Source organism: Leptosomus discolor, chromosome 4 (assembly GCF_034619465.1).
Source record: "Leptosomus discolor isolate bLepDis1 chromosome 4, bLepDis1.hap2, whole genome shotgun sequence".
Taxonomy (NCBI): domain Eukaryota; kingdom Metazoa; phylum Chordata; class Aves; order Leptosomiformes; family Leptosomidae; genus Leptosomus; species Leptosomus discolor.
In genome coordinates, this window is record NC_141394.1 from 47,402,541 (window position 1) to 47,417,621 (window position 15,081).

Consider the following 15,081-nt stretch of genomic DNA (forward strand, 5'->3'; position numbering starts at 1 on the left):
GCAATCTTAGAGCAGGGGATAGTTACAGTAGGTGTCAGTTTGGTCCCAAAGAAAAGTACTGCTTGGAACAGACCTGGCACAAAGGCATTCGCTTTGGCAGGCCCTAACTATGGATCTGTATTCACAGGCTGCTGCCTGATCTTCCACTGGTTTAGGGGGCAGCTGAAGGAAATCCCTTTGCTTTCTGACACTATGAAATAACATTGGATAGTATTAAAAATTCAGAGCAGTCTTAAAGATTCCATACAATGAAAATTATGGGAAAGAAACTTAACGCAACGTTAAGGCTGGCTTTTGTACCTCACAGGAGAGTGAAGAGGGATGTGATCTGTAAGTATGCTGTGTAAAACAGGAGTTCTGTCTACTGGTTTAAATCACTCAAGTCACCTGCGTCTTGATACACCAATATATGTCACTATTGCTTCAATCTTGATTGTTCAAGAAGACAGGAATGAATTAAGTTGCTACTTGTCATTATTTTTCTATTGCCTAAAGCAATTAAACGAGCCTGGTTTACAAAGCTTGTATCGTGCCTGTTTTGGAACTGTTTGCTAGAGTGCCACATTTATATTAGTTCACTGCACACAGTTGTGCTCATAATTTATGGATAATTGGCTGGGCTTTCAAAGCTCTCTCTAAAAATATCTGCACACAATTTCAGTTAAAGAGTTTTCTGTGATTACTAGGTGACCTTTTGTTTGGAAAATCTAACCTCACAGTCCTGATAACACATGTTCAGAATTGAGTAGGAAGAGAAATAATTGCCTGTGTCACTATTTGGGTTATTTAATAGTGCTTCGTATCTTTATTGACACTGGAGAGAAGTTGCAGCACTCTGCTTTGTATACATGCATGCAGATTGCAGTTAAGTTTCTGCTTTTCCTGTTGATCGCTGCAAAATGAACAGTGCCTTTTTTTACTCTTGATCACTTCCCCACAGAGTTGAAGATCTGGGTTTTATATCAAGCCTTAAGAATATGCCTGATCAGGACATCTTATCTCCTGCTCCAGGATAGTAAACACATGGCTTGGTAGCGGAGCAATTGTGTTAATACCTCTGTGATGGCTCACTGCTCCTTCTTTTTTTATGGGTGCAGGGGAAGCCTGAGTTACAAGGGATGCTGTTTTCTGGGGAGACCTTTTGTTGACACACAATATATTTTCCCTGCAAACTGATCAATGGTTATATTGAGGCAAATAGAAGTGTAATGCTTCATGTATAAATGCAAAGGAGGATATAAGCCTGGATATCCTGTCTTGTCTGTTTTACCACTGGCATATTGATTTACTTTGTAGCTGTTAAGCCTCCCCCCAAGCTTCCCCTCCTGCTTTCAGTCTCCCCTTTATTTCTCTTGTCCAAACAGCAATGAAAACTGCAGGATTTGTTGACGCAACAGTTTCGCACTGATATGTAAGGCTTGTTTAGAGTTGATTTTCTTGAAGACTTTATTTCTGTATTCTTTTCATAAAAATCTCCTGTGGTTCTGCGCCTTCCCATTTGCTTTTTAGATAACATTTTAGGTACAGTTTAGCTAGGAAAGCAATTAAAAGAACCCCTCTTCTAGAGTCACATCTTAGGTAATGGAGATAACTCCAGAAAAAATTAAAACTCTTCTTAAATGGCCTGTCAGCTGGAGAGTATGCAACTTCTCTCCCCCCTTGCGTTCCTGTAGGCAGGAACACGTCAGACAAATTAGAAGGATAAGAATCAAATATTTGCCTTTCTATTCAGTTCCACTTTCTGCCTGAGTTCTGTTGACTGTGTATCAGAAAAGTCCTGGCACAGGTCCAGCTCAGCCAGGCTGTACGTACTGGCTGTGGACTGGGAATAAATTTGTACAATAGGGAGACAGATTGTGATAAATGACTTCTCTTGCATGGATGATACTATAGGTGCAGTTAATGCTCCAGGGTGTTTGCAGTCCCAGACAGACTGGCATTCCTCAGGAGGCTTGTAGAGAGATGTTGAAGGCAAAGAAGACTGATCTCACTTTAGTGACATTTCTGTGCATTATGGCTCTGTTTCGTGATTTGCACGATATGAAAGTATAGCTTGATCACTATGCAGGATGTCCCACAAACAAGGTAAGAGTGTCCAAAAAGGATGGGGTTTGTGTGTTCATGGATAAAAAATCAATCGCCCCTTGCTTTTAGTTCTAACTCTGTATCACTGTCGTTAATACATGGGAATTAGTTGTGAGGAGAGGTTAGTTTGCTGCTAGCCAGCTGATGTTTTGTGTAAGTCATTCTGTTTGCCAGCATTTTGTGTAGGCTTCTGGCTGTGTTTCTAAGTGGCTGACTTTGAGTGGACCAACCTGTCCAGAAGAGGCGAACTTTACTTCCCCAATAAGAGGTGGTTGTACATAAATGACCCAGACTTTCTGTCTGCCAGTAGTCTGCCTGGGACATGCCTGGTTTTGGATAAATAATGAATGCCTTTAGGGAGAGCGTGTGATGGGGGCAGTGTAGAGAAGGCTGTAGGATATGTCTGGAGCGTGCAAGAGAAATGGAAATGCAGTGAGGAAAATAGCTAGGTATTCAGCTGCCAGAGAGAAGAGATCCTACCAGAACAAGATAAACAGCTTTCTGAGCTCAGTCAGCTGCACCACCTGTGCTGGTTGATAATGAAGAAAGACTACACATCATCTTTGTAAAACACTGCTCCTCAGAAGAACAGAGTATTCACATCCAAGCTGTTCAAGGGACTTGTTTTGAAATTTGTCTTATTTGTAACAATTGAAACCCCCATTTGAAAATAAAACATTTGATTTGGGATTGAATAAGAGGCTTCCATCAAATCGAAACCAAATGTCATCTTTACATTCCTGTTGTTCTGAAAATTATTTAAAAAATTAATTTTGGTCACCTTGAGACAAATGACTTGTATTATTAGAACAAAATTGGACCTGTTATTAGAATATTCTTACTGTTGCAACATATGTGCTCCCTCCTGGACTGACTAGCAAAAATAAGTCGTTACACAATGCTGACTATCACTAGTGGCCATATAGCGGTGTCTAACTGAAAACTTTTGGTTTGACTGTATACAGTTCTTGGTCACTTTTTCACGTGACCAAGAACTGGGCTTTCATGGGAGCTTGGAGCAGCTCTGTGAGTAACAGTCAGTAGACTCTAACCAGGGCAGCAGCCTCCAGCTCTGGGAAGGAAGCAGACATTATAGACGATGGGACGAGGTGCTGGTATGAGACCCTTTGTAACACCTTAGAGCCTTCTACTGAAGACCAGTCCTGGCTGCCTTTGGAAATTACGGTGGTGCCTCTCAGGTGACACTGCACCTGTCTTGCTGCAACCACTGGCATAGTCACCTTGCTGTTAAACTGTAAATCTGTGATTAGAGCACGCCAGGCATGTGGCCATGAAAGAACTGCTAGGGCACCTTGTCTCGGCTTCTACAGCCATTTTTGTATATATATAAAAAAAAAAGGTGCTGCTGTGACCTGCACTAAGGACTTCCCTTGGCACAGCCGGTCAGGCACATTCTGAGAAGTCCAGAAAACCATTGGCACCTGCAAGGAGGTGAACTGGTCAGTATTGTTATTATTCAGCCACAAAATCAAGGTGGGGATGTTTGCTCCCTCTTCCTTTGAGAGCTATGATCAGAAGAGCTGTTTGTGGGAAGTCTGCAAACAACAGAGACTGCTATCATGGGCTTGCTCATCCAGCAGCATGTTGCTGTGTGTGTTCAGTGGTGCACAGCGCCTAGCCAGTGCTTCATGCTGCAGCAGAGGCACAACCACCCCTTCACTGTTAGCTCCGTCTTGCCGTCTTCCCAGAGCACACCTGCCACAATTGCCAGGGGCAGGGAGGACCTATTTGCCTGTTTGGTGGCAGGAAAAGGAGTATTATTAGTATAATAAGTTACTATATAGTATAGCACACTCTACCTGTCCTAATTCCAGGCCTGATGTACTTTCTTTAAGTTAGGAGCCTACTTCTTTCACCAAGTGCAAAGTGAAACCAGCAAGAAATTTTGAATTTCCTCTGTCCTTTAGTGTCCAGCTTGCATAACCCTTACAGTTAGTGAGTGGATGATAGCAAATGCCTTCCCCAGCAGGCTGAGAGCAATTCTGGCTGAGAGTATTCTCCTGCTCCTTCTTGAAGCTGAACCAGAATTAGCCAAAGGCAAGGATCTGACTCCACCGAAGGCAGGCAAGATGGACCCTGACTTGGAAGCATTTAGGATGGAGGAGGAAAACTGACTTTGTTCCCTAGTTCGTTTTTTTTTTTTCCATCTCTGGTTATTTATTAGTATATAACATGAGCTTCAGCCTGCTGATCAGAGGACTCAGCTTGAGGCGAGTTCTCTTGTTTCTTCTCTGAATGGTTCTGTGATCTCTGCATGCCTGAGATGCTCAGATCCAAGCAGGTGGTGTTATTTGATTTGGCCAAAGGGTGACTCGCCAAATTTGTGATCTGGCTGAGAGGTGGCTTGGATGCGAGTTGGAAGATGCAGGTTCAGACCTATCAGACTGAGCAGAGCCTAAAGTCCACGGCGTCTCTCCCACTCTGGAGTGAGCATGCTGCCCGCAGGGTTATTCCAAAGATGGGGTTGCACACACATGGTGAGCCCCTACAGTTTCATGCTTTCCAGTTTCATGCTTTATATACCCCACTTGTAACTGGTAACGATATGGTCGGTTCTCACTTGCCGAACTACTGAGGGGACTGTCTGGCCAAGTTTCTTTGCGCTTTGAAAGTCAAATCGCCTTTCTCTGTTTGCCATCGCAATTCCAGCCACTTTCTAAATCTGTGGGTGTTTTTTTTAATCTTTTTCTAAATTGGTTTTCCACTTACGGTATAGATAATACCAAGTCTGTTACTACATAGGTGTCTTGCTATCTTGCACAGACCAATTTGATGTAGCCTGCAGGTGGCAGGTTGAAAACTGCTGTTCTAGGAAAAGTCAGGACAAACAGGCCAGTTACTTAGTAGGAGATTTATTTGCCAGTAACAAAGGGAAGATGGTAACTTCAGTATCTAACAGGTAGACCTGTTTCTCAAACTAGATATGATCCCAAATCTTCTGCTTAAAGGTTCAGGTCTATAATTAGTTTGCTTTGCAAGAATGTATTTGCTTATTGAGTTTATCTTGTCAATTGTTCTGAAAAACTGGACAAGATTTCACTGTTAATTCAATGATGGAACAATTGGGCTTTTATTCAAAGAATCTTTTTTCCTTCCATTTGCTGGGTTCTCTGTATTTGATGCAGTTTTGAAAAAACGTATTTCTATATTGACAGGTGAAAACATTGACAGGACAAAGGAATTTGGAAACGTATCTTAACACCCTTAAGAAAAATTAGCACAATTTGAAAAATGTACATGGTTTAAAGTGTTTCTTTACTGAAGTTATTTATCTGATAATGGATTTTAGATGTTTTATCAATTAGTGACTAATCATGATACAAGTGGTAAGTCAGTTCTCTCTCTCTCTTTTTTTTTTCCTTTCTTCCTCCCCCCCCCCCCCCCCCTCCCCCCTTAGGCAGGAAGATCCACCGAGACCTTTTTTGCTGCACCCATGCTTGAGGAGCTCTGATGAAGAAGTAAGATTCCTGCAAAAATGTTCTCAAATTCTGGTGTATTGTCTCCTACCCTCAAAGGATGTCCAGTCTGTCAGCTTGCGCATAGTCCTTGCAGAAATACTTGCAACAAAAGGTAGATCAAAGATCAGAGATGATTAACCATTTGCACCTGTACAATATTAGTAATTACAGACTTCATTATGTATAAGTCTTGATGCTCTGCTTTTAAATTCTGAAATTTAATTTCTGTGATAACCAGCAAGACACTTTATAATTCTCAAAATCAAGCAGATACTTACTTGGCTCTCCTGACTTGATGCCAGGCAGTTTAGCACCTTTCAGGATAAAACAGCATTCTGTTCTTCCGTTTTTTTTTCATAGAGGAACACTTTTGCAGTCTTCCATGGCGTTATTTTTAGCGATTATGTGAATAATTCTGGCTTTTATGTTTTGTTCTGGTATGTAGAATATATAGACTTAAGGATGTGAATATAACTGAATCATGATACCAGATTTAATTAATTTTTTTAGACTTTGATTTATTCAGTGTGGGTTTTTGAGGGTTTTCTATTTTGTCTTTTATTTAATCAGGTACATTTCAGTCCGATTATAAATACGGTAGTCATTTTTTTATGTCAATGAAGTCATATTCAGAAATTACGAAGCCTCAAGTATGTTATGTATTTCAGTTTACTTTTAATTTTTGTTTATAGTGGCTGTAATGTCATAACCTTCAAGGCACACAGCAGAAAGAATAAAAACACTTGCAGTTTTCCAAATAGAGATCGGCTTTGTCAATGTACATCAATTTGTGTAATAGGATAAACAGTTTTATCAAGAGGGTACATTGAATCTCAAATGTACTATGTAGTCCAGAAGACTGGTTTTGGATTTTTATCAACTTGCACATTTATTTTTACCTTTTATATGCAATTTTCTTTTGAAGGACAGCAGTTACTCTTCAGCATAAGAATTTTGTTTTAAAATATTTTTCTTCTCCAGTACTGAAACCAGTGGTGGAATTGCTGAGTGATCCAGATTATATTAACCGAATGCTACTCAGCCAGCTGGAGTACAGAGAACAGATGAATGAGCATCAGAAGAAAGACTACACATATGCTCCTTCTTATGAGGAGTTCATCAAGCTCATTAACAGCAGCTCCGATGTTGAGTTCCTGAAACAACTGAGGTATTTAATGTTTCACTTTAGCTCATTGAAAACTAAACACGCTTCTTTTGCCAGCCCGTTACTGAGATTTGAATGAATTGTGATTTTTCTTTTCAAATTCAATTTTGGATTTCTTTTTCTTTTGATGAAGCAGAGACAGTAAGGATGATAAGCCACAGCATTAGTTAAATCTCTAATATAGTCAGATTTTTAGTTTGGTGGCAGAAAATATTAAAAAATTCTGCTTAGTAATATACTGGAGATGACTGTACTGTTGAAAGGTGTACCAGACCCTTCTTTACAGCTTGCCTTTGTGGAGTTAGATAAAATAATATGCTGAGTTTCCACTAGTGTGTGTATATCTCCTAGTTATCTTCATGAAAATCTGATTTCTGGTGTAAGTGAAAGGATAAGGAACAAGTGACTGGGAAGCAAGGAGCAGAGATACTGCTGTAGGATCCCACTAGATGTCCTTGAGTTGGTTTTGTTGAGCACACCAAAGTTTTGGAGGACTGTTGAAGCCATTTCCAGAATGTTTGTCCTAATCTGTTACCACCAACCAACACTGGTCTTTTTTTCCTCTTCCTTGACTCTCTTCAGTTGCTGCTGCAGGTCAGATTTCTCTCTTCCTAAATGGCTACAGCAACATCTGAAAGATGCAAGCACAGCGATCTCATTTGGTGCACTGTGTCGTCTGTTGTGACCCAGACCTTCTGTTAGACTTGGCTTGATCAGGCCAAGTGATCTTTTACTGAGATGGAGTACGTCGGCTGCGTAAATAACATCTTACTTTCTCTCGCTCTTCTCTTTTACTCTGAATCCACTTTCATTTCTAAGATAGGAAAATACATTTAGGTGATGGTGAAATGATTTTGTTGCTTGGCTACTTATTGTTCATCTGCTGTAAAATTTGCTCTTTACTCTGGGCCAGTGTGCCTTTCCTGAGAGCAGAAATTAGTCTCTATTAGACTCCATCTAAAACCTAATTGACATCATCTTTATTAGCATAATCACACTAATGGATCTGCTTGTTTCAAAAGAAACCCAACTCTGCTGTTGTTGTTGTTGTTGTTCAGGCACATTAATGCTCAACGTGCTCTATTTTAGCTGATAGGTCACTTTAAATTGTGTTCTCTAATACCAGATAGCAAATTTGCTTTATGAAATAATGTGGTTTTGGCTGCACTTAGGTTTTTTCCTATCTAGCCTGTGGAGTCCAACTACCATTGTCTTGAGATGTGTTCCCCTGCACCCTACGTGATGTTGATCAGTCTGAGCTGATCAGTGAGTGTAAAATGTCTGAGAAAATGTATCTTCAAAAAGAAATAGTATTTGATTTTGGAGGCAGTGCTCAGCCTTCCTCTGTATAGAGCCACTCTCTGGGAAGGTGGTTAAAGAGTGTTCTCCTGTGGGAGGAGGGGTTCCTGTTTTGTTTGTCCACCACTGTGGGAGCACCTAGAGAGAGATGGGCCAACCTGTAGTCCTCTCAAAGTTTTGTAGTGTATGTTTCAGAGCTTTCATCACTTATCAGTGAATGTTTACAGATTTACATCGAGGAAACCAAACAGCAGTCCCTATATGGATGGGAGTGGGGAAAGTGATATTTTATAGATGAACAAACTAAATGATATTTCAGGTTGTAATTCACAACAGTGAAATATAGGAAAATCTATAAAGAAGGAATTAAAGAGAAGGAAACAAATAAGCCATTGTGCTGTTACCACTGAGGAACATGGTTAGACTCTGTCTGAGTGATGATGGGAGTGGGGAGAATGCTTCCAGTTCTCTTCCTACAACAAATAAATTACTGTCATGTTGTACTTAAACACATTTCCCAGTTAGATGCTATTTTGGGTAATAAAATGCCTTTTCTCAGTTTTATTTGGAAATAATTTTTCAGTGCATGGCATTCATAAACTATAAGCCTCCTCCTGTTACTCCTAATGTTGCCTTGTAACATCTTGGTAAAGAACAGATAGAAGTAGTAACAATTTTCTGTGTAGGCTTAGCTTTGAGGGAAACTTGTCCCAAGGCACTATGGTTGCTGGGAAACTTTTTTTTTTTAAAACATGCTTTATCTTTGCAGATTAATTGCTATCTGTTTACTAAAATAAACAAAATATGTTGCTCAGTGAAAGATGTCATGAGGCACTAGTAAACAATTCCTTAGTCTCTTGACGGACTGTGGTAAAGAAAGTTAAGTTCAGACTCTTGGGTGATGTATGCATGTGACATTACAGGAGAGAAGTCCCATAAGGCATCTTTCCAGACTGATTTCATTAACAGAGTTTTGCTAGGCTTTCTTGTGATTAGAACCAGGTGTTTGTTGTGGGGTAAGCAGGGAAAAATCCTGGGCTGGATCAGTGGAAACCTGTGGGTGAAGGGTGTTGTTGCTCTTGGCCAAGAAATCAGAAAAGAGTGGGAGTCTGTGTGTGTTGGATCTCCTTGTAAGCAACTGTAAGCTCTTTGCCTTGCAAATAGCTCTCCCTGAAAGACTAGTTAGGGTACGAGGATTTTCTAAATCTTTTTTCTCTCCCTGCTTAGAAGCATTACCGTAAGAAGAAATAGTGTATTGATTTTCTGCATTGCTTTTATGGATTTTATTCATAGAACATATTTAAATGATGCAGGATCTACTCACTAATTTTGGAGATACTTTTGATTCACAGTTCATTAATATCTGTAGTGGGCTTCTAGCATTTGGTCACTTTATCTCTTAGCAGAACTTCTCTCTATTGCTTTGTGGAAACATTCTTTCCATTTTTATAAGGGATATTTAGGGAAGTGATGTTTGTTTTCGTAAAAAGTCATTTGCTGATTTTGGAGGAGCTGTTTTGGTTTCGTTTGTTCATTTGTTTTCCTTTCATACCTTTGCTTTCTGAAAATTTGGATTTGTGTTGGGGGAAAAAACCCAAACCAACAAAGCTTCCAGAAAAGGGACCATCGTATGGTTATCTATGAACATCCTTCAAAGTCACTGTTTATAATGTTTACCTTTATTATTGCTTGTCATGAAGGGAGGCAAAATTTTATTCCTTTTTTATCAAGTTACCACAAAATGTGTTGTCCCTATTTCTTTCAAGAAGAAAAATAGTGGAATTTCACCTTCATTTCCCCTCAGATTTAAGTTACCATGGATAAATTGGAAGTCTGCTACAAATAAGGAAGCAAAGATGGATTCCTCCATGTCAGATGTGAAACAAATTTACTTTCTCTGTCAGAAGAAGACTAGAGATAAAAGATATGATGAGTTAAAAACATGGCTGAGAATAAATAGTGATAAGGAAATAAACTGGTAGATAGTTTTCATTCTGCTTTCAAGATCAGCATTATATTTATTCTGTTATTTATTAGTATAGCAGCAAAAGGTCACTACACAATTCATGGTAAGAAGGACCATTAATCTCTGTGTCATCTTTTACTTAAGAAATGAGGTAAAGGGATGAATATAACAAAGAATAGGGAAGAGAGAAGAGTGGGAAGGTAGAAGTAATGTGTATGTGAGCCCATGATTGATACAGTCTATCAAGTACAGTTCACTTCTTGAAAATAAAATCAATACATCACATTTAAAACTGACATGTTTAGTCACCAGCACCACAGAGTATGTAGCAACTAGAATAATTGGAACAGACTTTCAGGGAGAAAGGGTCATTGTCTGGCAGTGTAGCCAGGGTGGTGTTTCTGTGGTGCAGTGTTGTGCAGCACACTCATAGTTAAAGCCAAAGCCCAATGCTTAGGAGGACAGACTAAATAGTGTCTTTCAGGATGTAACTCGGAACATCTTCCTTACTTAAGGTAATATAATGAGGAGTAGTAAAAAAGAGACACTGTATTACAGTATTGGTAATGAAAACTTGTAAAACCATGAATGTGAACAAATGGGAGTAAATTTGGAAGGAAAGAAGTTGCGAAGTAAAAGTGGAAACTGACTTCCATGTGCAGTATATACTTGGCTGTCTGTACCTTGTTTGATAAATTCCTGATGCTCTCAGTTAATTACAATACCTGCGTGAGGTGATTGAGTGTTGTTTGTAACACATTTACAGATGACATAACAAAGGCACAAGGAGTTCAAGTGAGCTGACCAGAATCATTTGGGAAGTTTGTGTCCGAGCAGGGGATTAGCTGTGGGACTTCTACCAAAATACCACTGTCATGATGGGGCTGTCGTTCCTCAGAAGGGCTGGGCAAGAACTGTGGTGGTAAATGGATGGAAACACCAAGATACAGCAATGGCAAAAGAAAATAGGGTTAGAAAAACTGAAGTTTTGTAAACAGGTTCTCAGGTTTCAACTTGGTATTTGAAGGAGTTTGGTAGAATAAAGATCACTGTGGGGAAAAAAAAAAAAGAAACTCTGGAAGTGTAGATGTGAGTGTATGCCATGTGTGTAAAACTGCATGTCTGTACAAAGATGCAGAGACAATCAAAATCCTAAAAGGACTCAAGAGGAATGGGAGGAATTGAGTAACACTGGTGAAAGAAGTACACATGGAAGAAGGGGAATATTTTTTAAGGAACATAGACTCTCCTAAACAGAGAAATAGCAGACTTTCCAGGAGGCTTCAGCCTTCATCTAGAAGTTGACTTAGAATCATAAGGTTGGAAAAGACTTCTAAGATCACCAAGTCCAACCGTCAACTTGATAGATGGCGTTAGGGAACTCCTACAGGGATGAGTTAAATTCACTAGAATACTTGCTTTAGGGATGAGTTAAATTCACTAGAATACTTGCTTTATTACCAGTATTAATAGCTCCCAAAGTAAGTGCACTGAGAGGAGTTTGAGTGTTTGTTACGACCACAACGTTGATGTCTATGAAAGATTTAACTGGCAGTCATTCTCTTTGCTGAGTGCATGATGTCTGTTAGTTTCAAGACTGGTTTTACTTAAAATTCAGCTCACTAACTGCGTTAGCTGTCTTCCATGTGTAGTATAGTTTTAGGTGATAAACAGGTTTTAATTATTCCTGAGCGTAGTGCTTTAGTGTTTAGCTTATTTTAGTGTAATACTTTTCAATTTCTTCTCCTAAATTACATGTGCTCCATATATGTATTAAGTTTATTAGCTGGAAGAACCTTACGGATAGCTCTTTGCTTTTGAAATGGACTCCCATGCATCCTGGTTTTCTACAGAAAACTTGTATTTAGTGTTAAGAGCATGACTTTACATTGTGTTCCCTATTGCTAACTGGCTGTGCAGTGCCAGAAGTTGAGAAAAGGGGGCGGTATTATTGTTAGTTGGATGTTTGCCTTTTGTTTCAAGATACCTTTTTTTTTCTTACTCTACTCCATACGCACACTGCTTCTTAGATTGCAGATACACTGAGAAATGACTCTGTTTCCAGGTGAGGAGGGGGTGGAAGTGTTTTGGTTTTTATTAATTCTTAAGTGTGCTGTATAAAGAACACATCATAAAAAATTAATACCATGTCTTCTTCTCTCCTCCCTCTTTACCCTTATCCCCTACTGTTTTTAACTAGGTATCAGATTGTAGTGGAAATAGTTCAGGCAACCACAATCAGCAATATTCCCCAAGTGAAGAGGCAGAAAGGTAAGATTCTATTTTTCTTCAGTCACATCTGTTGTTTTCATTTTGAAAAGCTGTTTGTACTCCTGACATAAATATGCAATCAGTGTGTGTGGGATTTTTAGACAGATTTTAGTATTTCAGTATGTTTCATTTGTCTGAATCTTCCAGAAACTCCCATGGTGTGATTATCCCCCCCAACCCATTTTCATCTAGGCTGATGGATCATGAGAAAGGTCATATCTATGATACATTTATTTTCAGAACTTGCTGCAACTAGGATTTTTGGCATTACGAATTCATATGTTGAGAATCTTGCTTCTTTTTCTTTTTTCATACAATCCATTCTGCAAAGTCTCAGTCTGTTCTCTTTTCAAAACGTAGAAGAAGGAATGATACAGCATAATTGTCGCTCAGACTTTATTTTGACTCTCCATTGTATTATGTTTTTGTGTTGCAACGGAGAGTGCTTTTAAATCCTTCTGCAGTGTTTTGGCAACATCTGCCTTTTAAAATGCACATGTATCTTACATTTGTACTCAGATTTGTTGTATATACTGCTTTTAATGGTTCTCAATGTAGGGTTTTTTTTTTTTTTAATGTAGTTCTTTGATGCACCAGAACTGTGGTATATCTTCAGGAGATTACGTTGATGGCAAAATTACAGACCAAATTTTTGCTTGAACAGATACACTTAAGGTATATCAAAGCGTAATAAAAAGGCAATGGACAATATAAATTAATTTGTTTGTAAACAAATAAATCTAAAAGAGCTTGCTTTTAGGTTCTCATGTAATCTCTATCTGTCAGGTTAAAAAAAAGTGAACGTTTTCTGGCTCCTTGTATCACAAAGGAAAGCTTTTAAAAGTGATTCAAGCGTAATGAAAAATGCAGAAGCTGAAAATAACCGTGCTGTGGAGGAGGGTGGAAATCTTTGAGCAGTCTGAATTTGGAGTTTGGTGTCTGTGCTCGAATTTCTGAAAGTACAAGGTTGTCAACACTGATACGCCTTTTGTTTACATTCTAAAATAGACCTAGATGTGCATTCCTGTAGGACAAATTGTTTGTGTTAAGCCAAGGCAAAAGGAAAAGTAGGTACTGGTTTTTGCTCCAGTGTACATATCAGAAAGAGATACTAATATTTCTCAGATGAAAGTTAATGTAATGGAAAGTGTTTCGTAAAGTAATAGAATGAGAACAGGGAAGTTAACTCTGAGTACATTATGAAAAATCAATCTTGCTAAGCCTATATTTCCATTTGTGCTGCCATTGGTCTTTGTTGTGACAAGAATTGATTTGGGGAATATTTTTATACAGTTCAGGTTCCTACAATCAATTACTGTCTCACTCTCCTTTGTCTTACTTGAGTTTATCTAGTTAACTACCCACTGTTCTAAACCCTGAACAGAAGATGCTCTTCTGAAGCTACGAGTGCCTGGTACTGCAGAATAGATGTAAAAAGATTATTGTTATTTATTCTGCCAGAGTAGATGTGGTTCCAGTTATTCTCTTGTGAAGTTGGTTCTGCCTTTTTATGGGCTCTTGACTTTTACCTGTATTTAAAAAAATCCAACCGAAATTCCACTAGCTGGTGTGCTGGGGTTTTGTGTTAAGGTATTGACTTTTATTGTTAGTTTAGTCCTATGTCAACCTTGTATGTCACTTGAGTTGACTGTCACTGCTGGCTATATTAGGCAGGGGGGCTATTGTGGCTAAACCTGTTATTTATTAAATCCTAAGGGTTATTCACATTGTGCCTGAAGAAAAGGGTGACATTTTTTTACTTGGCACATGTGGAACAGTATGTCCAACAGAGGCATACAATACAATCTTACTATAGTTCACACACATTTAAGGCAGATTTCTAATCTGTTTCAGTTTTTCGCTAAGGTTTTAACCTACTGAAAATTTTCAGGCTCAGTCTATGTACAGTAAACTTTGAGGGCTATCTGGACAGCTGAAATCTAGTTCTGAAGGCTTTTTTGTGTCTTGTTTTCCTGAAGTAGGTGGAGACTAATGTGATAATGAATCTAACATGTTGCTGAGTTTCAGGAAGAAAGGTTCAAGGAAAAAACCTGTGCTGCCTTCCTTAAAACAAAACAAAGCCAACAAAAAACCCAGCACAGCTCACTGCTGATATGAAGATTGTTGAACTCTGGTAGAATAGAACACCGTATTACTTATGTCACCTTTTGATGTTTCCCTTTCTGGATGCCACAGCATACTGCTACCTCTGCAAAAGCTGGTGAATAACTAAATATAAGCTTTATGCAAAATGGAAGTGTGTTTGCACAATGTCATTCTGTCTTTGATTTTTATCTCTTCCCCCAGTACCTGCTGCATACCCCTAATGATGTGTGTGAGCATGGGTGTTTGGTGTGTACGAAAGTCTCCCCTTTCCTGCTAGTAAACGAGCTCTTGTCTTTTTTGTCATGGGCATCTCTTAGCTTTGATTCCAGCCTGACAAGAGGTAGTCTTACTGGTAGCTATTTCCTTTTTCGTACGGCAAAGTTGGGTCCTGAAAATGTAACTGCCTCTTCAGTGGCTGGGTGTTCAGCTAGAGAGCTGGACTTCGGCTAGCCAGCAGTCTGCCAAGCCTGATAACCCCTCTCATAAGAGTAGAGCAAGTGTAGAATAATGTGTACATGTATATAGTCTCAGCCTCCATCAGTTTGAGACATGGGAGCTTCCTGAGGCAGCATTTGCAATGGAAAAAGGTACAGCAACAAACATGAGGAGCACTTGGTGCAGCAGGAGTGTACAATACTCTGTAGCAGTGAGTGCTTAGCTACTGTCTAAGCAAAGTAAGTGTTGTGGAAGTACATGACTAGCAATAAATA

The 15,081-nt window shown here is 39.2% G+C and overlaps 1 protein-coding gene across 1 annotated transcript in view; it reads left to right on the plus strand.

Moving 5' to 3' along the window:
* SNX25 (sorting nexin 25) overlaps nt 1–15,081 on the plus strand; it is an 88,520-nt gene that overhangs the window by 29,932 nt on the left and 43,507 nt on the right. The window contains exons 4-6 of the mRNA XM_086464155.1: nt 5,504–5,676; nt 6,546–6,732; nt 12,195–12,265. Coding sequence (XP_086320281.1) covers nt 5,504–5,676; nt 6,546–6,732; nt 12,195–12,265 — 431 coding nt within the window. The remainder of the gene's footprint in view (nt 1–5,503; nt 5,677–6,545; nt 6,733–12,194; nt 12,266–15,081) is intronic.